The sequence below is a fragment of the Notothenia rossii genome (genome assembly GCF_949606895.1).
Source record: "Notothenia rossii genome assembly, chromosome: 1".
Taxonomy (NCBI): Eukaryota; Metazoa; Chordata; class Actinopteri; order Perciformes; family Nototheniidae; genus Notothenia; species Notothenia rossii.
In genome coordinates this window covers 9,292,941-9,318,899 of record NC_136912.1, presented here as the reverse complement: position 1 = coordinate 9,318,899, position 25,959 = coordinate 9,292,941, and the positions used below count along the sequence as shown (strand labels likewise).

Here is a 25,959-nt window from a genome sequence, read left to right as displayed (position 1 = left end):
CATTTCTTTCCCAGTTTAAATTAATGAGCTCTCAACTAAGCAGGTTGTAAAGTTGTATGTATATTAAATGTATCTTTAAATGGTTTATGATATGGATGCTGGTCAAAATCAGAACAGAAGTTACAAAAGAGGAAGAAAAATGATCAACCCTTTGTCTGAAAAATATTTATGGCAAACTCCCTGTATCTTAGCAACAGCTCACCTGACAGCGACTCCCAGAGGAACCGGGTGGACAGAGGCAGTGGAAGCCGTTAACTTCGTCATGGCAACGGCCGCCTTTGAGACACGGTTCACTGGCGCACTCGTCCACGTCCGTCTCACAACGTTCACCCCCGAAACCGGGAGCGCACACACACTGAAACCCGTTCACCAGGTCCTGGCAGAGAGAGAAAGTTCTGTTAGTATTTATAAATTAATATTAACATTTCCCAGTTATGTGAGAGAAATTTTAATGTCATTGCTTCTCCTGACAGGCATGTAGAGGAAACACCAGAATACAGGCTGTCGTGAAATATGTATAGAACAAACATTTAAAAGAAGAAGCAGCCTTAAGATATAAGATATCAGGATCGGGGTCTAATCGCCAAAGACTTTGAACATTTATCAAATGGCGCATGTGTCAATAAATATTCTTTAGTACCTTAAATACTGTAGCAGTAAAAACACTAGTAAGAAGGTACAATTAGAGATTCAAGTGCATATTTGAGCATGCATGAAGTCGTCCTAATAGATGGATTTTCTTCCTGCCAGGCAACCACTGATTTGAGGTCATTGTGATAAATATCAGCTTGCAAGAAATTCATCACAATCAACGTCCAGTTACCAGTTTGAATCCAACCGTATCTTTAATGCGTGATTCAACAAATAACAGCTTATTTATTTAGCCTTTAGCTACACACAAAAAATAAGCAGCAATCATAAGAAAGTCAGGAGGAGTATTTCTTTAAATGAATGAATCTTAAAATGCTAATACAGCGCACAGACATTGTGGTTTGTACTTTTGATTTAGCCATACCATCTTAATAAAAAAAAAAATGCTTTCCCTTTGAGCCACTGAACCATAAATCAAACAGCTCGGTGTGTGAGGAACAGGAACACTGACAGATAAAGCTGCAGAGGAAATATAATCGGCCTCCAATCAGTAAACAATAAACCATTGTGAGAGGAAGAATGGCAGAAAAAAAAAGAACAATCAGCGTTTCAAAAGAACGAGAACACGGTGTTTATCTTCCGCTGGGAAATTAGAAAGTTTGGAGAAATCCGATCTGCTGTTGTCATGGACACACACACACACACACACACACACACACGTCTCTGTCCTACATGCATGACTCAGCATTTAATGTCTACAGCGCTGGTGAAGACACTGTGTGTGTGTGTGTGTGTGTGTGTGTGTGTGTGTGTGTGTGTGTGTGTGTGTGTGTGTGTGTGTGTGTGTGTGTGTGTGTGTGTGTGTGTGTGTGTGTGTGTGTGTATCAGCTCACCTTGCACGTGGCTCCGTTCTGACACTGACCTTGGCAGTCGTTGATATCTGCAGAAACAAGTTTTATGAGCTTTTGTAATACAAACTTTAAGAAAACAAACAAAAAAAACGGTTTCCCATCAGATAGATGTTTGTTTTGAGGTTTGGTGTTGTTGCGCTTCTACTGTACCTGGAGACAAAACTACCTGCTGTTCACTTCCTCCGTCAAACATTTGTATATATTTTAGAGCTAATTGTTTAGCTTAGGGTCAGAAAAGAGTCAAATCACTAAGAAGCAGGGATAAAATCTTTTGTATCTTCTTGTGTACAAAGCTCAGATTTAGAAAACCACATCTGACTCCAACAAAACTTCTAATGTTGTTTTAAGTGATCTTTTGTTGAAGTTAAAGTGTTGTTCAGCTTGTTGAAGGAACAGTTATCATAGGCTTTAAACATGTACAAACAGTAAGAAAACTCAAAAGTGAAGCTCAGGTTGTGTTGATTTTTACTCCTGAGCCATTAACCCTTTTGTAACATTTGAGCATTGGATAGATAAGGAGTCCATCTTATGATTCAGGTATTACAAGTTATCTGACAGATCGGCTAGATTAAGCAAAGTAAACAACATCAGAGCTGGGAAAGACCAAGAGTCGCATCAAAGAATTTCTTTTTGGAGCAAAGAACAAACACACTTAAGTCTCAAAACAAAAACTTTTTGTTCCCATAGGAATACATATTATTGTTATTGCTTCTGTGAGTTCTGTTCCCATCTCCTCCTCATTACACTGATTATTATTTAGCATTTACTCACTGGTGTCACAGTTCTTTCCCGTCCAACCTGGGAGGCATTCGCAGAAATACCCTCCAATCAGATTCCTGCAGGAGTGGGCGTTGACGCAGGGGTTGTCGTCACACTCGTTTGCATCTAAAACCAAAAGAATCCACAACAGAATACAATATAACGTTTGAAACCTTTATCTGTTGTAGTCCAGACAATTTAGACCGTCGTGACCAAGAGTGTTCACTTGTGATCAAATGTGGAACAGGTAAATCACAGCATCACTCATTGATCCACATTGATGGATGGATATGTATGACATTATAGATCAAACAGCTACTATCAATGGAGAAAATGATCTGCAGATGAATTGATAATGTTAAAAAGTCGCTGGTTGCAGCCTCACCGATGAGGCAGGTCTTCCCGCTCCACTGAGCCGGACAGGTGCACTTGAACCCGTTGATCAGGTCCTGACAGGTGCCTCCATGACTGCAGGGGCTCCACACACACTCGTCCACATCTGAGACACACAGAACAGGAAAGAGTTCATACAGCGTCCCTGGAGGGTTGAAAAGGATCTGGGGAAGGACTTTATTATTTCGATTGAGATGTTTACATTTTGGAATATTTATTTCTAGTCTTTTAATTTTTATTGTCGAATGCCATATCTTTTTATTCTGCTGCAATGCAAACATTTCCCAAATTGGGATTAATAAAGTAATTCTTATCTTATATTAAAGGTCCCCTATTATACTGTTTTTCATCAATATGTTATAGGTCTCAGATATATCCAGAACATGTCTCTGAAGTGTTTGGCTGCAAATACCAAACAGATAATTGCAGCATTACCCATAATCCCCTCTGTTTCAGCCCTGTTTCAAAAGTGCTGATTCTCTGTCTGTTACTTTAGATGAAAATAAGGAGCCCCTCCCCACGCCCCTCTGAGAGAGATTTGGTTACAAAGAACAAAATGGTGCTCTAGGAGGAGGTTCAGGTGATAATGTGGGGGGGGGGAGGGGGGTTACCTTGGTTGCTGATTGGCTAATGGTTACACAAGCCAACACATCGTTATGACATCATAAAGTGGCCAAAGTCTGATCAGCTCATTTTCAGACAGGTTTTTATATAAATGGATCAGGATAAAAAGAGAGAGAATCTTTGTTCCTGAAACTTTCAGAGTCTCTTTCCACAGAGGGGACACATGTTGATGTAGAAGAGACATGAAGAAGAGGATTTTGCACAATAGGTGACCTTTAAAGGTGTAAAGAGGTCTTACTGATGGAGCAGGAGGGTCCGGTCCAGCCGGAGGAGCAGCGGCACTCGAAGCCCTGACTCGTCTCCACACAGCTCCCCCCCCCCAGGCAGGGGTTAGACAGACAGGCGTGGTCCGCTGAGACAGGAGGGGAAGAAGCGTTATTTTTCTTTGACTTTTAACTGGATTTATGGACATTAACAACAATCGGATATCCTTTGAAGGGCCGGAGTGTGATCCAATATGGAAATCAAACTAACTTTTTATCTTGTAAATCTATTTTTCCCTCTCAGATTTTTATAAACCCTGATCACATCACACATCCTCTGCTTTTCTGTTTTTATTGATTGAATATTTTATTGTGTTTTTTGGACTTTTGTTCTGTGTACTTTGTACGGCGACCTTGAGAGCCTTTCTAAATCAAATGAAGCTCTTATTAAACACAGAATGGGCTGAACCCTCTTTAAACTGCATCATGGACTGCCTCCTCTCACCTCTCTCACAGCTGACCCCAGAGAGGCCCTCGGGGCAGGAGCAGTGGTATTTGTCCGGTCCCGTGTTGCTGCAGGTTCCTCCGTTTGAACACGGCTGCAGCGTCGCACACGTGTTCAGATCTGCACAACAAAATACATTATTTATCTGTGTAATGAGCAACAGAAGTTCACATAATAATCCCTTTTTTATCTCTGGATATAATCTTTAATAGTTTATTAAGACACGGCATAACACATTTACTTCATATTGTGCAGCTCTAGTTCTATTCCGGTGTAGACACATGTTCTTCTTAATATGGACAGAAATCCCCAGGAAAATGTAAAAGCTACTTTGAGAGAAGTTCTCTAAAGACTTAACAGTGTGTGTGTGTGTGTGTGTGTGTGTGTGTGTGTGTGTGTGTGTGTGTGTGTGTGTGTGTGTGTGTGTGTGTGTGTGTGTACCTTTGTCACAGAGCTGTCCTCCATAGTTGGTGTCACAGAGACACTGCCAGGGCTCCATACAGCTGCCGTACACACAGCCGGGGTGAGGGATGCACTGGTCGCAGTAATCCCCCTGCCAGCCGTACAGACACCTGAGACACACACACAATAATATACATCAGACGACAGAACAAATCTACAGAGAGAGCATATGTTTTCATGGGAGGGCACACAAAACAGCCATGTGCCAGTGTCGACGCCAGAGATTTTTTTTTGGGGGGGGGGCTGTGGGGTAGCTTGACGTTTCATAGAGGGTGCTCAAACATTTAGGGTTTCCCATTAATGCACCGGGCTCTACAGTGGAATTTTCTACTGCAACAAACCCCACACGCACATACACAGTACACCCGCGACTGTTAGGGCCCGTCCACACAGCAGCTTTAAAAAAAATCTTCTCTGCCCATTCACTTTGAATGGGGTGACGTCACTTTGCCTCGCTTTTCGCCCAACTGCATTGTGGGGAAGCAAAGCGAAGATTTCCAGGATTTTCAGGATTCAAAAGTTGAGCAATGTTCAACTTTTGAAGCTGAGGTGGAAGCGTCAGCCAATCAAATCCCGTTTATGCAAATCTGACAGTACAAGCGCTAGCCAATCAAACCGCGTGTAAGCTGGGAGAGACGTACCGCAGTTCATTTCCTCATATTCCAAACGAGAAATTACGGTAGCAAATCACCTGGTTCTTTACGACCAGAACTATTTACCGGGATACAAACCGGAGGAACCAGGCATGGAGGGAGGTGGCAGAGACAGTGGGTGAAACTGGTGGGTTTTCGCCTGTTTGGGGAGTTTATATCCAGTTTACTTCGTTTAAACATTGCTATTGCTTTGTATGTCGGGGCGGGAGATTCATGTGATTGGTTGTTGGTCGCGTTGCTCGCAAAAAATCCCCAAGTTTTCAGACACGCCCACATCCAAGATTTTCAAGATTTTTTCAAAGCTGCTGTGTGGACGGGCCGTTACAATGAATGCTCGATAATCAGCTCACGGCATATAGGTGTAAAGTGCTATTTTTTATAATTTGGGGGTGGACCTAATATCCTCTAACATTTTTATAAATAATAAAAACGTGTTTATTGGGGGGGGGCAGGAATGTCAAATGGGAGGGCCCCACGGCGCCGGATCTGATATACATTAGTTTGATATAGTCACTGGTTGATTATCTTTTCGTATAACACATACATTTCTTGTGTATCAATGAAAAAAATAGTGCTTTATCAGCATGTGTACATTTGGTTTACAAGGTATCAGAACGACTCTTGGTGGAGATTTATGCGAAAGATTGTTTTATTTTTCATTAGTCAGAAAAAAACTGTGGTGTAAGAAGTGTTTAGATCCTGTACTTGAGTCACAACATTGATACCACAGTAATAAACTACTTTTAGAATTACATTTCAACACATTCCTGATTTTTTCCTATGATTATTCAATGTGACTTTTATACATTTTTTCACGTTTATTTAGACTTTGTGCTTCACGTTGTGATCATACTGTTGCATGTTGCTCATTTCAGTGTTTATATTTCCAGGCTGTAACACTTCCTAAAGAGCTTTTTTATGTATCTAACTGTGGCTTTCCTGGATAATTAAAGGTAACATTTTGGAAAAATACGGAGATTTAAATTAAATGTAAAAACCAGAAATGCAATAATAGAACGATTGTGCGTAAAAGCATCTCCGAGTTTTATCCTGTTGCATGTCATACCTCTCTGTATCTCACCTCTACCATCTTTACATCTACATTCACTTTCAACTACAGACAACAAGCCAGACAAGTTGTTGCTGTGTGTGTGTGTGTGTGTGTGTGTGTGTGTGTGTGTGTGTGTGTGTGTGTGTGTGTGTGTGTGTGTGTGTGTGTGTGTGTGTGTGTGTGTGTGTGTGTGTGTGTGTGTGTGTGTGTGTGTGTGTGTGTGTGTGTGTGTGTGTGTGTGTGTGTGTGTGTTGTTTCTTACTTGCACTCTCCAGGAACTTTGCAGGATCCGTGCTCTGTGCTGCAGCCCTGTCTGCAGATCGCTGTCGTGAGAAAGAGAAGCAAAAAGAAACCATGAGCAAACATGAACTCAGCAAAAAGAACATTCATTTGATTCAATTAACGTCTCAAGGGAGCAAACAGGAATTCAGTCTGTTCTCAGTATGAGATTTGTTGGCCCCCAGTAAACAACTTACGAAGGAATGAATTGGGATACCATCGTTCCTTTTAAAAACATCCATAACTTAATCAGGTACTTCATTTAAAATACATTTGAGTTAGAGAAACAGTCCCCTGATTAAACAGACATTTTAGTCCAAGATGGAGCCACAGAGGGACAACTCCAGTCTTGTTCAAAACAGATGCCTGAGTTAAAGAAGACTTATCTTTGGCAGAGGTACAGAAATATCAAATATCTTAAAGTATGATTCCCTTTCAAGAGATTCTTGATATCTACAGTTGTCAAAGCATCACATTGTTCTGTTTTCCTGACTGTTTTCCCACCAAATGTTTTTTCTTTCTCAAGGGGCTGAAAGTTCAAGGAAAGTTTTTAAATAATCTTAAAGTGTATTTTGAAATAAACATATGAAAAGATGTCCGCCTGGAAGGAAACATTTAAAAACTGCTCTGATTTGATATAAAATCTTGTATTTAATAATAATCTTTATTTGTAGAGCACCTTTCATACAATAAGTGCAGGTCAAGGTGCTTCACTTAGTCATTTCACAGAACATTGATATCACACAGAATACAGTTACCAGTAAAAGACATAGAAAGAATAATTAAAAAGGTACAATAAAATGGGGATAATGCTAATTCAACACACTATCAAAATGTGTAATGGTCTGAAACAAGGAAGAATCCCCTCTAAAGTTTCCATACATCAATAAAACCCACTGATAACTCACCAGTGTTGCAGTCTGGTCCGGCCCAGCCGTCCAGACACGTCTTGTTCCCGTTGTGGTCGCACTCGTAGTGTCCGAAGAAGTCGTCCCGCGGGCGGCAGAACTTGTTGCAGCCGAAGCCGTAGTAGTGCTCGTCGCAGCTGAGGCGGACCTGGAAGTGGAACTGAGCCACGGGGCCGGTGTGCTGCAGACTCTGCCACTGCCGGCTCGGGTTGATCATCCCCGAGTGGACGGCTTTCTCAATCATCGCCCCACCGACATCTGTGGACGAAGAGGAATTCATATTAAAGATCAAAGATTCAAGGCCTTATTGTCAAAGTAAGCACAGTAGCTAGCTACAGTGTAGATATGTCGATGACATTCTTAGGTCACCGGCTCCTCCAACAGTGCAACACAAAACAAAGAAGAAAGTGCAAGTAAATACAAAAAATAGTGAAATAAGAGTCTATAAGCAATAAGATATATATTTAAGCAATAGCCCACGACAGGCCGTGGTATATGCTCATTATATCACAGCTAAGGGGGTTGTCGACCCTCCGCTTGGGCCGAACCACGCCCCTTAGCTGTGATATAAGTAAGGGATAATGTGCTGCGACGTGTGTGTATATATATATATATATATATATATATATATATATATATATATATATATATATATATATATATATATATATATATACACACACATGTCGAAACAAATGTAATAAGATAATATCAGTCAGAAGGCACATTTAATTGTGTTTTAAAGACAAACTAGTATATACTGTGCTAGGGCTGAACGATTAATCGATTTTAAATCGAAATCGCGATTTTAAATGATGCAATTATCAAATGGCAAAGCCTGCTATTTCTTTTAGTTTTTTTTTGGTTCTTCTTGTGTGTCAGTCCTCCACACCAATCACAAGTGCTGTGCTCCACATGTACCAGCCATTGTTAACCAATCAGAAGTGGCCCATGATAGAAGGTGATAGACAGATTGATCCAATCACCTGCCAAGTATTATTGAAAGTGCCTGCCCTTTCCAAATGGCTTCCAATGGAGCTCTCCTAGATGGTTTGGTGAAACAAACCGTCTGAGTCAGGTTAGTAATGCTCCATCACATGTTTCTATTACAGGGTGAATCTGAAACTGAAGCTTGACTTTAAAGCAACCCAACGGAAGTTTCATGTAAGTTTAGTTCTTTCACTCGTAGCTCGGGCTGCGGGGGTGCTAGAGACGGGAGCATGTTGATGCGACCTTCCTAGCCGGAGATATGGCCGCATTTCACAATAAACTTCCGTTGGGTCGCTTAAAAACAAATATCGCAAATCGAATCGCAATATCTGTCAGAGAAATCGCAATTCGATTATTTCCCCAAATCGTGCAGCCCTAGAATATACTCGCAAAAAAAGACAAATCACTTTTGTTTTTAAGGCTCAGCAGGCACAAGAAGTGTTTGAGTTTGAAATGCTAACTTATTGCTTTTCAGAAGATGTTGCAAACGATTACAGTTGTCATTTTGTAATAAAATACTCCTGCAATAATATTCTGATTTCAAACATTAGGCGCTCAGGTAAAGTTCTCCTTTAGGTCAAAATATAAATACAAGATATAATAAAAAATCCATAGTTATAATCGAAAACAGAGACATATTAAATTGCTTCTTTTGTTTGTATTTGTTGATATTGCAACTGAAGCTGCTGTAATGTAAGAAATAATTTGTATCGCTTCACATCGTAATAACTCGAGCTGTAAATTGTCTTCAGCCTGACAGTATTTGAGCAGCTGCACAAACGCAAACAGTCCTGGTTTGTGAGGACGGTGGTACTTGCAGCTGCAGGAGGATTCTGTCTGCTGTAATAAATGTCCAGAGAGTTTGAAAATGCTGAGCCGCTCTGTGGTATTTCACCAGCGGGGTGGAAAGTGTGGTCGGGCCGAGGTGACGGCGTCTGTTTAACCGAAGAGCATCAGGACTGAAACGGCCGAAAAGAGACTGTTGAAACCTCTGTAAGCAAACTGTGACACTTCACATCACGATGGGGAATAAAACATGTGCTAAAAATGGCACACAGGTAGCAGATTTGAAAAATGGTCAACCTCAAAAAAGACTGGATCCATTCCGTTGGGGAATATTTGAGCAAATATTTAAACCTGGCACTTTATCGAGGAATACCGGCCGAGCTGTCAAACCAACACCTGCCTGAGATCTGCAACTCAGTCAAACCTGGACTGAAGAAAAAACCTGTTGAAAATGTCCTGCAGTCGTTTCTGAAGGAACTGATGACTGAGAATCTGAGGCCTTGAGATTGGGTTCACTTCGACCAGTTTCAGTGGAAAATAAACTGATTTAAACTAGTTCCGAAACGCATTATGGACTAGGGCAATATCCAAATCTCAGAAGGCGTGATAATTGACAGCAGCAAAATGAGTGAAAAATTAAGTTTTGTGTTGTTGTTGCAAGAGTCCTGGCCTACAAACGGTATTCTCAAGACTTGTTTGCTTCATAAAAAAATACATTTAAGTATATTTTTCAGTGATAAAGTGAGTTATGGTCATTCCCTTTAATATCACAAATCATATACAATTGCAATATTACTTAAAATAATGGAAATTATTTATTTTCCCCCAAATGTTGAAGCTCTGATTTCAACTTTTGCGTGCATTGAAAAAGCAAATGAAGCCCTCTATTATCTGCCTGATTGATTGATTTGATTGATTGATTGATTTATTTCGAACAAATAAAATAAATAATTACAAAACAAATGTTGCAGTGCATAGTCATGTAAGAGAAATCAAAACAAAAAATGACATTTACAACAACAACAGCATTAGCAACATAAACGGTCCCACATCTAGTGTTCGAAAAGGAGTGAGAAGAAGTGTAACTTATCTAATCTCACCCCCTTGTCCCTAAATGATTTATTTATAATCTATAAAATGCATTTTTTTTTATTTTTTTTTTTTTAACAGTTTTTATTGAGATTTCAAAATCAGAAGAAATATACATTCAATAGCATTATATGCATTATTATTGATATTATTAATCTGCTTTACCTGTTGATTGACATATATACATACACATACATACACTGATATACATATATGCACACATACATACATACTCACACATACACAGTCAAACACCTTCCCCATCCCTGTACCTCGTGAAAATAATGTCTCTGTATTTCCTCTTGAACTGGTTAATGTCTGGACATCGTTTTACCTCACTCTTGAATATTAAGGTTTCATTCATGAATTCATTGGCCACTAAATGTCAGGTTGCAAATACAACACTCACCTTATAAGTAGTTTTGGCAAACTTGTTAGCAAACAGTTGCGTACTTTCACATCCACAAGTTACAGAACATCATGATCATTCATTAGGAGCTGTATATTTTGTGAATGTAAATCCAACATCCACTCTGTTTTTGCTGTGTTTTCAACTCCTGAGGGAAATATCGGGCCTTTTGGTTGCTAAGAGCTCCACTATGTTCACCAGCTAGTCTCTAACTGCGTCTGCTGTTTGTTTCTGAGCAGGAAGTGATCAGAAGGGTTCCTGCAGCTCAGTTACAGAGTGGTTCAGGCGTTTGTTACCGACCGCGCGTCGAGGGCACTTAGCTTGTTGATGCTAAACTGAGAGGGTCAATATTTGTTTTGTCCTCTTTTGGCTTTAAAGCAGTTTCAGCTTCAACCTTTCAGCTCCGTTTGACTGCTGAAGGCTTCTAGATAAACTACATCCAATCGAATCAAAGTATCCATCAGCATGTTTAACTTAATGAAAGAAATTGCATCGTATTAACTCTAACTGTAAATTGTGTGAAAGACAGCTACGAATGGGATGATGTAAGCAATTCATATCATGATTGCTGTGGTTAAAATAATTGCGATTGCCAACATCATTGATCAAAATGCTTTAAACTATTGACCCTAACAAATGACCTTAAGACCTACTGTCTTAGATATCGCTTTCTAATATTTTTGATTGCATCACAAATGGGACTCTTCTTTTTTTAGTTAAAATCCTTTTTAGTAAAAAACTAACAATAAAACCAATTTTGAAAAAAGCTAATCGTGATTGACAGGGTTCCCCTGCATATGAAAGGATAAATACATTTTCAACTATATATTAAAAAATAATAATATTATGTGTAGTATGACATTCTCTTCTTTCTCTCATGATCATTTTGAATTGAATTTGTACTTTTCTACATGATAGCGAGCGACAGCTTTTTTTAAATCACTCCTGTGTGGATATTCACAAGAAACAACTTATTGGAAGTGTTTTATTTTGTGATCTTGATCAAATCCCATATAAATAATACTCGAATGAACCGGACTCGCCACACACCCCCCGTTACTCATTGTAGGCACTGAAGACCACCTTTTGCCGAGGTCAGCCGACTTCACACCGGGCCTATAATGGTTCCCTGAGGGACGCCAAATACAGCACTGAGCCAACACCCAACGCTCAAACCGCCTCGCTGCCGGCCGGGTGATAAACACACGCTCCAGCTGAAGATGCCAACTTTACACCCTCCTTACACACTCTTTACAAACACTTTTCTGAATGGGACTCATGTAAACAACTCTAAAAGGCCGTTGTAAAAATGTAGGGGGAGTTAAGCACTTTGATAAACAAGAAAAGGCAACAGAAGTATGCGAAGGGTTAATCAAATGAAGTAATAATGTTTCTGGATCAGGCAGAACATTTAATAATAGTTATGTAATTTCTTCTGTGTGGTTTAATTAGACTCTTATTTAATCAACCATGTTCTGACAAGTTTGATGTGCTGGCTTTCAAAATAACATAAATCCCTCTGTACATACATATTATCTGATGTTTTTGTTTCAGTAACTGGGTTGGCAACAGTTGGTAAACTCAGCCTTGTTTGTTGTTATGTCACAAATCACCTGAAAAACACCAGAAAGGTTCCTCATAACTGTTGATACAGAGAATTAATTAATGTAACACGTTCATTCTGTTAGCCCTTTTGGTTTGTTTGTTTTACGTATTTTTTAGACTGTTACAGCATACTCATTCTAGTTTACCTACACTGGATTTTCGAACATCCGAGTACAGAAACTAAATATGGGAATCCAGGGTATGTATATGCAGGAATCCTGAAGTCAAATGTAATCCCTTTTAAGACCTTTTTTAAGACCCTTTTCCTACATTTTAAGACCTCAACGCCACTTGGAGTTCTAACCGGTTACTGGCGACACACTTTACCTCACATTGACTATATACAGTATTGATTGTCCTTCCTCCTTATCTTCCAACCATTTGGACGCAGACTTGCATTTCCCCATAACGATGTTGCTTAACAACCGGCGTAAACGGACCTCCACGCGCTATCAAGCAGTGAGCGTGCGATGTCCTGTTCAGATGACGTCAAATCCAACGGGATGCCATAAATAAACTACACAGAATCACATTGCACACCTACGCAATGATTACATCCAGGCACACTGTAGAACACAACCTCTTTAGACAATTTATACTTATTGAAAACAAGCTACGAAATGTAATACCTTGGAAAATGCCGTTTAATACTTTTTAATAGCCTTAATTTTGGCTAAATTGATTTATCAACTTTTAACACTTTTTAAGACCCCGTGGACACCCTGGAAGAAATGAAGTCCCAGAAAATTGACAGTTAATATTACAGTATGGCGTCTAATAATTCAGGGGCTTGCAAAAATAAACTGTAAATGAATTTGTTATCGCCTCTGCTCAATATTTAATATATTTGCTAATATGTCACCCAGGTATATATAATTCTCTACCACTGTTGGCCTAAAGCACATTAATCAAAGTCCTGTGCTAGGCCTAGGATTTCATAGGTGATATTATTTTCTATCCTGTACGTGAAATGACCATTTGAAGTTTTCTTTCAACGTTTGAACAAACACACCGAAGCCGATTTGGAGTCCGTTAGTTTTCACACAGAAGTGGCATCTTTATGGATTCAAGCTCTCAGGTTAAAGGTCATGTTTGTGTCAGTGGAGCAGAGAGGAGTGAAGAAGGAAGGATGATGAAGAGGATAATGATGAAGATACTCACTGCCGGAGGACGAGTCGTTGTTGAAGTCCAAGGCTTCCACGATCAATGTGTAGGATCTCTGCACAATAAGACAGACAGAGGGAAAATTAATACATTTTGATCGATTTTGTTGAAGGTTTTATCATTTCAAAACAACAAACTTTTATAAAAATTCGAAGCTTAGCAGTTGTTCTGTTTATATGTTGGATACTTATTGGATAAAACTTGGAAAATCTAATGTCGTAAAATTGTGAAATATGCCCAAACCTACAAAAAACTGTTACGCAGCGTCCACACGGCGGCGTGCGTTGAAGCTTGCCGGTGGGCGTGTCTGAAACTCGACCAACAACCAATCACATGAATCTCCCGCCCCGGAGACACAAGCACGCGGTTTGATTGGCTAGCGCTTGTACCGGCATATGATTTGATTGGCTGACGCTTCTGTCGGAGCTTCATAAGTTGAACTTCTCAACTTTTGAAGCGAGCAACGCGAGCAAAGCGAAACGATGGAACCACAATGCAGTCACCCCATTCAAAGTGAATGGGAAGAAGTGTTGAAGCTTCAACGCACGCCGCCGTGTGGACGGGCCGTTAAGATGGATATTGGCATTGGTCCCCCGATAACACTTTATTTAATACAAATTCAATTTGAAGAAGTTTGATTTGATACTTGAAGACTATTCATCATAAATAAAAATATTTAATAGAAATTAAACAATTCTTATAATTTATGCTGTTAAACATCCTACTTATAGTATAGTATATACAACTGCTCTTAAATTGCACATCAATTGTACATGTTATGAAATTGTCTATTCAAAAGAGACTTCAGCATTCACAGAATATTGACTTCAGATTTAAATATAAACATAGTTTTCAGGAAAAGCAAATATATGATCAGTCTCTGAATAATAAACACAGAAGAAGTCAACTTCTCTGAACATTAAGTATTTCATGAGAAAGACTCAAAACTAAATAGTCGTGTCACTGAAACATCCTAAAGTCCCTAATTTTACTGCACAGAGTGTGTGTGTGTGTGTGTGTGTGTGTGTGTGTGTGTGTGTGTTTTGGGGTTTTGCGTTCCATTATTTCGGCTCCACTTTGAAACTCTTTGTCTCTCTTAAAGCCACTGTCGCTCTCACCACTATCGAATGACAGACAGAGCAGAGCCAGTGTGTGTGTGTGTGTGTGTGTGTGTGTGTGTGTGTGTGTGTGTGTGTGTGTGTGTGTGTGTGTGTGTGTGTGTGTGTGTGTGTGTGTGTGTGTGTGTGTGTGTGTGTGTGTGTGTGTGTGTGTGTGTGTGTGTGTGTGTGTGTGTGTGTGTGTGTGTGTGTGTGTGTGTGTGTATTGTATTGTGGTTTGAGGCTTGCAGAGTTCTCTCTCGCGCTCTCTCTAGTGACACTTTCCCTCCAACATTCACACCATTCAAATGCAGGGACTCCAGAAATAGGAGCAGGGAAACACAAAGACGGAAGAGAGTGTTTTGTGGGCTCTTTGAGAAGACTCATATAAGTTTTAAACATGGAGTCTGAGGAGATTATGTCTGGTCTTCCCTTCTTCAATGGCTTGTTTGGGGGTTAAGACCTATGGTTAAGACTCAGTTTTGAGGTGAACTTTATATGTTAAGGCAATATATTTGCCAGTGAGAGTCCTCACAAGTATAGAAGTACATTCCTTTGGGTGATTGGCAGGTTGCAGACTCCCTGCGGCAATAAATATGGATTTGAGTAATTCAATTCGAATGCGATCTGGCTCATAAAACAACAGGACATTATTCAAGCACTGCTGATATTATCGGGTAATATTAGCTCCTTGTTGCAGAGATAAATGATAGATCAGTGAGATGTCCTTGAAAGAGATTACAGAGCAGAAAGGCTAATGTTATGTTTGAAAGTTGGACAAAGTATTTCAAGCTTGTCTTATAGAACATTTTACGACTCACTGCATAAACTTAAATGTTCCTGTTGTTCCAGGGTGCTTCATCCCTTCAAGAAAAGCTTGAACAGAATCCCAGTCATATCTCTCCTGCTAACATCAGTCCTGTGTGAAGAGAGCTCAGCACTAACACCCGACCAACATCCAAAACCGCAGCGGGAAAACTGCCAGAGCAAGAGTGGAAACCCCAGAAACCTGTTGACATGATGAGTTTCTGGTTTATGTTAAATCAGTGCTCTTTGATTAAATAAAAAAACATGCTTTAAATGTGCCTGAACTTCATCCTCGGTGGTCTCACATCATCCTGTCCACATTTATTAAACCCTGCTGGTGTTGGCGTAGATCCACAGCAGCTAGATAAACTATGTCGCCCCAACACTCAGCCCTGCAGGAAACCACAGTGGTCCATGTAGCTTTCAGATTAGCGGTTAGCTCGGGCTGTGATGTCGGGCTATCGAGCGCTCAGAGCAGCCGACAGGATTATTGGACCATAATGAGCCATAACAAACATCACACAGGGGATTCACTCATGTCTTATACGTTTCCTGTGTTCTCTTTTGAAGATGGAAAATGACGGTGGATTTACACACCAATGTCTGGCGTGGATCTTGATGTGTTTGCAGCCATGTGAACTCAACGATATGTTCATACAGACCCCACAAAACCGTGTTTTCCATCACACAATCAACAGTTCCAGAAGTTTCACTGAGAGGCAGATTGTTTTGCTTGTGTTGAGTTTGGATTTCATACATTGACTTCAGGTGACTTGCAGTCTCCTTTGTTGAAGACTTTGTTATAGAATCATTGCAGGTTTTTACAACCTAGGTATTTTTTGGTTAGATTTGTCCATTGTTTCTATTATTATTATTATGAACAAAACCGTACTTCTCTAGTTAATATCTGAGCACGAGGTAACATCACTAAAAAGATACAACAACCAGACAGGTTGGTCACAAACCAACAGTTTATCCTGATAATAAAATACTATATTGTTTCGAAGACAGATGTGAAGTAAAATCACCTAAAATCTTACTAATTATCCCTCATTGTACACAAACTCTGTTCCTATGACTTCAGTTATTACAGGAGGTCAAAGTTAAAGGGGACCTATCATGCAAAATGCAATTTTGTACGTCTTTTATACATGAATATGTGTCCCCGGTGTGTCAGGGAACTCACCAAGTGTCAGAAAACACAACCGTCTCTTTTCCTCCATACCCAAATCTCTAAAAATGGGTCTTTAACGGATCTGATACAGACTGATCCAGATTTGAAATATCTCTGACGTGAGAAACAAGGTGCTCCGCCTATATGGACAACTCTCCACCTATCAGGGGAATGGGGGGTTGCCGTGGCATGGTAACAGCATGGTAACATGACGCTCGTGCCACGCCCCCCGCCTTTGCAGGGGGGCGTGGTCAGCTGCAGCTCATTTGCCAGTGATCAGCCCTTGTGAAGACAGGGCTGGAATAGAGCAAATAAAGCGAAATGAGGCATGGCTAAAATGCATGATCTGTTTTGTAGATGTTTTATATAGGTATGGCCCTACAATATATTATTCAAATATAGCATGATAGGTCCACTTTAAAGCAGGAAGTTAGTTTGTAAATTGTGATTTATTTTTACAACAGATCATTTGGGTCATAAATGAACAGTTCCCATACTTTTTCTCAAAAAAAAGGTTGTCTTGTTTTATTTTTGTTTCCACCTGTCTCATCGCCTGATTGTTTGTTTCTTCACCCGTATCACCTCTTCCCAGAGAAACCAGTTTTAGCATCATGTTCCCGCAAACACGGCTTTCCCCTAAATATGGAAATGTCTCTTAACCACATTCTTTCTCTTTCAATTCAGCTGAGGCGTTACAGCAAACACTGAGAGGGGAAGTTTGGATGTGTTTACTTTGATGTTTACGAATGCAAGCCGGGCTAGCATGCAAAGTGTGGCGGAGCGTCACCAAAGTAAGCAGTGAGAATCAAAATGTAATCACTAATGCATATAAACTGAAAGCAGGAGCGTAGGGTTTTTTCTGCAAGTATGAAAATGCACTGAGATACATTTTGATGTCCAGAATCATAGATGCCACTTTGTCAATCTCAACAGAAGATATGTATCTATTGTTGTGTTTATTCTAACCAAAGTATTACAAAATATGTCATCCTTGATGATGAGTCGTTGTTTGTGGCGGCTGAAAACCAAGCTTGTTTGTGCTTTCCACATATTATCTTTCCTTACCAACAAGATTTTGAACCAGAATCTAAAACCAGAACGAATAAAAAGCACGACCTCAGTCTTACAAATCTGTAAAAAATCTTCCCGATTCGTTCTGAGTGGCTCCACACAGAGCGTCATGCCTCCAGTGTACCAAAGAGCTGTTTACCTCGACGCCACATAACTGTCACTAAAGCAGAACCGAGCTAACGTGCCGGAGCTGTGACTGAAAACCCTCAACAACTCTTGCCACATCCTTGCGTCACCTCGCTGGCTGACACAGGATCTGGGCGTCGGGCTGATGACCCCGCAGGAAAAATAAATGTCTTGCCCACCAAACATAGTGGGTGGCACCTCGAAAACACTTCGATAATTAGATTTGAAGACGAGAACAGGAACATGACAGCTGCCAACAGGTTCCACTCACTTATGCCAAAACATCTACCAGCATTCGACTGTTGGTGATTTCCCGTCACTCCCCGTCCCTTTGATTGTTTGATTGAAGAGGTGGAACTGCTTTCTCTGGCTGGAAGCTCAGTGTGGGAAAATACTTTGTGAGCATTCAGAGCCAGGCGACATGTGGAGGCAGGTCCAGGCAGAGAGGAGGAGGAGCGCTCAAACTAAAACACTTCCTCTATTTATGTTGTGTTTGGGATTTTATCTGAGGCCTCAATCACGCCAAATGACAACATGCTGAGAAGAACATGTATTTTAGACATAGGTTATTAATAAAGCTAGAAGATTTAAGTGTTTTTGAGGGTTACTTTAAAAACAAAAACATTTAAGATGTCACTCAATCTGTAAATAATAATTATTTCCATGTTTCAGTATCATAATATATATTTGTTTTGTTCTGACAAAACTCTTTATCCATCAAATGTATCCATTACACATTTCCAGAGGTGACGTCCCTTTGTCTGACCAACAGTACAAAACTAGACAAATATTCAGTTTGATATGATAATACAATAAGATAAGGAAATAAAACAACAAACCCTCACACTAGAGAAGCAGAATGACTATTTTTGGTGTATATTTATATTTAAAACAGTCATTATGTACCTAAAAGGAATTATGGACTACATTTGTTCTGTTACTGAACTAAAAAATCAATAGTGTGGTTGATTCAAATAAACCTGTTTCCGTCACAAATTAGTATGATTAAAATGTGTAGTTTCATTCTTTTATAAAATATTAATATATCTTCACACCTACGGGTCAGATTACCCTCAAACCTTTGAAATGTAATCTACACGACAGCATGAAACCTGCTCTCTTTGGTGACCTCCTGACCTTTCCTCTTGCACTAACTGGAGGCAGAAGTCCCCCTAGTGCAGAGGAAGCTTATATCAATGTCTTGATCTCCTTTCTGCCCCTTAAGAGAATGTACATTTGTATGACCTTGTGAAGTCACAGAATTTCATAGAGTACCACCTTCAGAATAAACGGTCTTTTCCCATGCTTTGAAATAAAGAATTGAAAGTGTGTTTGTAGTGAAGTTGTAGCTCCAGGTGGGTCAACAGCACAGTGACAGTAGGGGAGATTTCAGTATGCATCACTAACTTTGCTCTGGTTGCCATTTTACTTTTACTAACCCACCTCCACTACTGTCTCTCTTGCTGTGGATACATTGTTCCACCGCCCACCCCAAATCCCATCCCTCCGCCCCCAGCATTGTCCCATAAGCCCCGGCTGCAGCCCAGCAATGGTCCTGCCCATTGTTCCCATAGTGCTCTGCTGATATAACCCAAAGAAAAAGCACAGAAAGAAACAAAAAGGATGAAGCTGAGATCAGCATCAGAAAGGCTGAGACACCGAAAAAAGGGTTTAAAAAATGCTAAATGACAAGATAGGAGTAGGGAAAGGATTTAAAAAAAAACACAAGGGCTTTAAATTAAAAAGAGAAAGGGGAATGACTGAGCAAACCGGGGACTCTCGGATGAAATGCCGCAGATTTGGCACGACTTTCCACATGCTAAGCTGCCATCAGAGCTCCAATAAACACGACTGACGCAGGCAGAGAGGCGGTTTTGTTTAGTTCTGCCAGTTTATAAAAAAAAAAAAAGGGAACAACAAAATCAGAAACCTCATTCTGCCCGACGACAGCTTCATTTAACATGTCAGTAACCAGGGTCAACACCAGGAATGTCCTACAGCCGGCCAAAAACGAGCCTTTATCCCCCGCCACGCTGAGAGGTCAGGGGATAACTACCACAACAACGCGGGGAAGAAAGGAGTAGGTGCCCTCGGCTATCCTCAATGCAGCGCCTCAACCAGAGAAGTTTGACCTCATTTGTAGTTCCAGGCAGGAAACCACAGCAGCCACTGATGAGCACATGAAACCCAGCCAGTGTCTGCTGAGGGAGCACCACAGGGATCTGGACTCAAACCAGAACAACTCTGAGGAGGATCAGAGAAAGAAACCAGCCAGCTCCATATTTGCTTTTAGTTCCCACAGGGACAATACACAGGAGATAGAAATAAAACCTCTCTTAGGAGCTCATAACGATCAGACAAACCAGCAGATTCATGACTCAGGATTCTGGTACCAAAAAGGTCAAATGAAATAATGAAATTCAGTTTTAGTTGTAAAGGTTTACGCATCTAGTTGGTATCAATAGAAAGGCTTAAGGTGTTCAGGTAACAGTTTGAAGGAAAATTCTCAAAGCAGAGGAGGCTAATAAATGTTTCAGACTTATTCATCTTTCAACCTGATGACTCTTTAAGGAAGGACAAAAACACTTATTTGCACTATAGAACTTTTTCTAACAACTTCAATCCACATTCCAAGTCTCCTGACCTTTAAAGTCCCAAAAAGTGTTTTTTCTGTTATCAAAACTATTCCCAGCTGTGGGACTAGTAAAGGATTATCCTATCTTATCTTGTGACGGTGAAATATCAGAGATACTGATGCTTTCCCTGACTCACCGCCCGTCTATGCTGCAGATCTGATAAAGAATAAAGAAAGAAATCTAGAAAGAAAATCTAAATAAAGAAGTAGACCTTAAATAGCCTCAGCTGAAGGCAAACTATTTAATACCTTCAAAAATGTCCTTTCCGTTTGACTGATGAGCGGAAACTTCCTCAGTCAAACAGCAGAAACTGAATGAACACCGGAAACACAGCACATCTGTCTGAGAACTGATCGTCACATCCTGATGTTGATAAAGTTCTGATCCAAGTCTTTAGTCCAACAACTGAACATCTGGCTGACAAAGCAACAAAACATGTCCATAACCAAACTTTCTCAGGCACAAAAAATGAAACATCCAAGCAAAAAGACAATCTTTTAACTCACCGGCCAAGCGAAGCTGAACGGCAGCACGATCCTGGCTCTGGCGTTGCTCTTGGCGTTGCGTAAAGAAAAGTTATTTCCACCGAGCACGGGGGTGGAGGCGGTGCCGAAGCTGCAGGGCCCGGCCGAGGAGATCTTCAGCTGGTACTCCTTCAGGCACACCCGGAAGTAGGTGTCACATTCGTCGGCCGAGCACCGTCGATCCGTCACGTCCCGGGGTCCGTCGCAGCAGGCGCCGGTCTGCAGCTGACCGTTAACGTTCTGCATCGACAAAATCTGGAGCTCAAAGTGTCCCGAAGCTGAAGAAACCTGCAGAGAGAAAGGGACGGACAAGTGAGTTCAGAGGGAGGAAAGAATGAAGGCAACAAGTCTTTTAAAGTCCTCATTGGTCCAATTAGTTCTAAGCAACCATGAACCATCGTCAAGATCGACATGGGACTAAAGAAAGGTCGAGTTCTATAGATTCTGCTGATCTCAGGTCTATGTGTTAAACACCCAGATTCTTGTGTTCGTCTCTTGGTTAGATTTGGGGTAATGTCTAAACCAACTAATTCAAATCTTCACTTGAACTGGATCTGACTGTCCTTGGTTCCCTTTTGGATCTGGTGTCTTTTGTTAAGAAAATATATTTATCCACATCGGGTTTAGGAAGGTTCCTGATTCAGTCTAAAGCGTCGGCCCAGTGAAGACATCTACTCTGCCCATGTGTTCAACTTCACTCTTATTTTGCAAAGAGATGCAGCGATATCTTGATGCACATATTGGATATCAGATGATTTTTTTACTCAAATAGCTAGATAGGGTTTCGGTGACAAATGGGCCAACTTGATATTGGAAACTATTTACATACATATATATTATATTGATTAAGTTGTCATTTCTTGTTATACAAAGCTAGGAGAGCCATGTTTGAGTCAAGCCTGCACACAGTGAGTCATACAGGTAACCTAACGCCACTATCAGACTGGTATTCAAAAAAACAAGTCAGAACGGGGCATCCATCATTTTTGAAATATCCAAAAACCTAACCAACTTCAACTACCATGGATGAAGGCAAGTAGCAACACTGTATGATGGGAACTCCTAAGAAGTCCTTTTCATTTTTAAACTCAGGTTTTTCTCCTCAAATCCCCCTGAAACAGATCCAAACTGATTGCAGGAAATCACTACAGGCCGAGTACTACTCTGCATGACAGGTGTACAAAATTGTTGATTGGCCCTAAAAGTTACAAGAAATGCATGACAATCTCATATTCTTAAAATGGTTGCAGCTCTTCATTTAATCTAAATTATGTTTTATACAACCGTTACCCCAAAATACACCGTGAAATATTAAACTCTGGGTTTTCCCCTAGAATTTCACTAGTTTGAACAAAGATTAGACAAAACCCGTGAAGCTGTAGAACAAAGCAGGCATGGAGACAAAGCAGAACGATCCACTAACTAATCCATTTGTTGATCGGCAGTAAGTAATTCGGCAACGATCAAACATCAAGGGAAAGCATTCATTTCTGACTCCAAACTCCATTTGTATATTGTTGTCGTTTTAGAGGCGGAAAAATATGTAAATAATTCCACCTGGATGCTTTTTCGTAACAAGCTCTAAAACGACAGCTACATGTTCTGTACAGGAAGTGTAAAAATAACCAATGAGAAGAAAGCTAAACTTTATAAAAACAGGTGAAAAGTGAGAGCACATAAAGTCGCTGAATGAGTTGTGGTGTCACAGAGTTCAACTGCTGCAGGAAACACTGCTCTCGATACTTTTACTTTACGACTTCAGTGTTCCCTGCAGGATCTCTTTCACCCACAGCAGCCCACATTGAAAACTGATTACCAAAGGAAAAGAAGGATTATGATTAAGAAAAACAAAGTCAATGTTAGTCCAATGATTGATTTTAACAACAGTTTGTGGCCAGTGCAACGCATGAGCCCAAAAAGAGAGTCCATGTGATCCCAAGCTGACCAAAAACAAATGGAATTTATATCCTTGTGGAGCTAGAGTCCCATAAAAAAAGATTTATCGATGCACACAACCGTAAATGTGAATTAATGGTCCTTTAAATGCTGTAATTACAGCCTCATCTTAAATGTTAAACTCCTGAATCACTGATATCAGAGAAGACTGAAGAAATGTTGTGGGTTTTTTTACCCCTTAAAGTCACTTTTTTCGAACACAGGACAATTTAATGTGAATTTTAAGAATTTGTTTTGGTAATCCATTTTTATATTAAAGGATTGACTGTTTTCTGAGAGCTACACCACAAATTGCACATACTTTGAAATCCAAATAAAGTGAGGATTTATCATGATATTCCTATAAGAGCCGACTTAAGAGCATTTAGGATATTTTAAGTAACTAAATGCAGCTCTTTGTGCCTTAAATGTTAGTTTCTCCAGGCACGTGTATATTAATATCAACACACTTGATAATGCATTATACGTTTGAAAAGTAAAGAGTCCAGCAAATTTCTACTTGACACGACTTTCTCTAACTTGGTGGAAAGTGCTGATTTATGAGGATGTCAGGAAGGTAAATCAACATAATTTCATCCAGAACATGAAGATTTTTTTGGTTGCATTGCTCAAAACCAAGCCAGTTGCTGTTTAAATATGACTCGAGTCTGGGGTACCTGTATGCGGGCAGAGAGCAGCAGGGTCTGCAGGAGCAGGACCGAGCTCCGCGTCACAGTCATGCCGGTGGTGGGGTGCTGCTTTTCGGCTGTCGGTGCTCAGTGAGAGTCGGTGCGTCCCTCCACTCCGGGTTTATTCCCCTCCGGATGGGACATGCACAGCTTTACTTCCCAGAAAAAACCTCCACAAATTCCTGACAGAAAATATGCGTCCCTCGTCCTTCCTATAAGAGAACCTTTTGTCTGCTATTGTCCTGTTTTTTATGTTTTTGTATTACCACTAAACGCAGTAGGAAACCGACTTGTCTGCAGCTGAAGCGCGGACAGCACTTTGATCCGTTCAGAGGAAGGCTGGGTAATATCCACCAGAAGGGTGCGGGGCTTATTATAGACCACACCCCCTGGTGTATATTAATGAGCAGCGGTTTGTTTACAGTCAGTTCACATGGAGGTGCAGAAGTGCCTTCACGCATGGAGTCCAAAAAAAAACAAAGCTGACATGAGAGGGGTTTATCGTCGGAATGATAATTCTAGAAACCAAAGGTGAAAGTAAAGATGACTGTTTAAGTTATTTTTCAAATACGGACCCTACTTCTCACATTTCTGTAATATCGTCAGTAATGTTGGTGTCGTGCTGCTGCTACCTGTACGGTGGCTCCGAAGGGTCAAAAACAACTAGATTTGAACTGAAACCAAAGGATTTTCTTTAAGTTTAGCACCTTATATTTGTATTATAAGCTTCAAAGTGCTGGAAGAAAATGCATTTTTTGTAACAGTATGTGATGTCTTTTTACGACTTAAATGTGCGGACAATAAAATGTTGCAGGTTTGTTTGATGCATTTTAGTTTTGATGATATATGAAGTGGATATCTTGTAGGTGGATATACATTAAACAAAAACTTTAGGGGCTTCTTCATAAATTCTAAACCAACTATATATAATAAACTGTGCACAAAAAAGCATATTATCTGAGGTGCACAAAATAAAACTATAGCTTTTTTGGGACCGTTAAACATTAAAAAAAATAATCCTAATTTCAATGCTGTGTATAAAGTAAACAACTTTCAAAATAAAAGCCCTTTGTGATGTCACAAGTCATTAACAGATTCCTGCAGTTACTGTCAAAATAACCACCTGATGATCTCAATTTACATCCGCCACCTTCATCACTACCACAATCACCCTCATCATCATCTAGGTTTAACCTCATTTCAATTAATCCACTTTTACAAACTTAGTTTTTTCTTCATCCCTCGTGTTTTAACATTTTATTTTCCTAATTTTGGACTTTCTTAGTTGTGCAAAAATCTCAATGTATTTCTGATCATTTAGAGCAGGGGTGTCAAACTCAAGGCCCGGGGGCCATATCCGGCCCGCGAATTCATTTTATGTGGCCCCACAAGAGCTTGCAAAAAATATGATATGTTTATTATACGATTACATGCCACTTTACAGAAGCGTGTTGCCCATACATGGAGCACAATGCATCTCAAATTTGACTTTTTTCTCAGAATTTGCCTTTTTTTCCAGAATTTGGCTTTTCTTTTTAAATCATTTTGTGACATTCTCACTGAAGAGACTTGCAATTATTTGCCCTAGACTTCTGCTTTCAGACATAGTTAATTATTAAGTTATTACCCTATCCGATAATAATCCAATGCAGAGGCGATAATGTAATATGATACATTATTTTATATATATTAAATATATATAAATATATTTTTATATAGTCTTAAAGTTACAACCGGCCCTTTGAGTGCAACCATAATGCTGATGTGGCCCGCGATGAAATTCGACCTGACGACCCTGATGTAGAGCGATCATGTTTAAAAGCAATAGACAGTAAAACACACACAGAATAGTACATTTTCAAATATCTTATTTCATATTTAAATCTTTTTTGTATTTATTAGAAAATACACAAAGACAGCACAACAAGGAGATTACTAAACATGTGGATAAAGGTACAAGTGTGATGAACAATGGATGTAAAAGATGTTCCTCATTGACAGAAATGCACACACTAGAAAACGTGAGATAATGAGAAAAGATGAGATACATCTTATGCGAAATATGTAATGTTGGGAGTGGAGGAATGAAAGGAGGCAGTGGAGGAAGGGGAGGGAGGGAGAGGGGCGGATGGGAGGAGGGAGAGGAGGTTGAGGTGGTTGATGTTTCTTCATGAAATAGAGCCTGAGCGACAGAACAAAGGTAGCCTCCTCTTTATTCTCAAATTAGAGCAGCTGGGCTCTTTTCCCTGGAGGAGCCCCATGAATAGATTATTGGACTGTTGTCACTGAAAGAGAGACAAAACACTCCCCCCCCCCACACTCCTCCTCCCTCACCCTAAACACCAGCCCCGCCCCCAATCCTCTCTTTCTGCCTCCCCCGACATCCCATAGAAAATCACGACGACCTGATCTGGACCAGGTTTGAGGTCGAGACGATCCCTGTCTGCGTCTTTCTCTGCAGACTGGCTGACATTTTGTGAGGATGCTCTTTGCAAAATGATCCATGTTTTAATGCCCA

At 40.2% G+C, this 25,959-nt stretch overlaps 1 protein-coding gene across 2 annotated transcripts in view; it reads right to left on the bottom strand.

Moving 5' to 3' along the window:
- Positions 1–23,768, bottom strand: part of LOC307028277 (protein jagged-1a-like) — a 35,417-nt gene extending 11,649 nt beyond the window's left edge. For both annotated transcript variants that reach the window (XM_079663156.1, XM_079663157.1), the window contains exons 1-12: positions 23,430–23,768; positions 20,800–21,105; positions 13,380–13,437; positions 7,340–7,597; positions 6,415–6,475; positions 4,428–4,558; positions 3,987–4,106; positions 3,517–3,630; positions 2,647–2,760; positions 2,274–2,387; positions 1,485–1,531; positions 203–376 (exon numbers count right to left, since the gene is read on the bottom strand). In XM_079663156.1, coding sequence (XP_079519282.1) covers positions 203–376; positions 1,485–1,531; positions 2,274–2,387; positions 2,647–2,760; positions 3,517–3,630; positions 3,987–4,106; positions 4,428–4,558; positions 6,415–6,475; positions 7,340–7,597; positions 13,380–13,437; positions 20,800–21,105; positions 23,430–23,492 — 1,560 coding nt within the window. In that variant the 5' untranslated portion in view covers positions 23,493–23,768. The remainder of the gene's footprint in view (positions 1–202; positions 377–1,484; positions 1,532–2,273; positions 2,388–2,646; positions 2,761–3,516; positions 3,631–3,986; positions 4,107–4,427; positions 4,559–6,414; positions 6,476–7,339; positions 7,598–13,379; positions 13,438–20,799; positions 21,106–23,429) is intronic.
- Between the last annotated feature and the right edge of the window lie 2,191 nt (positions 23,769–25,959).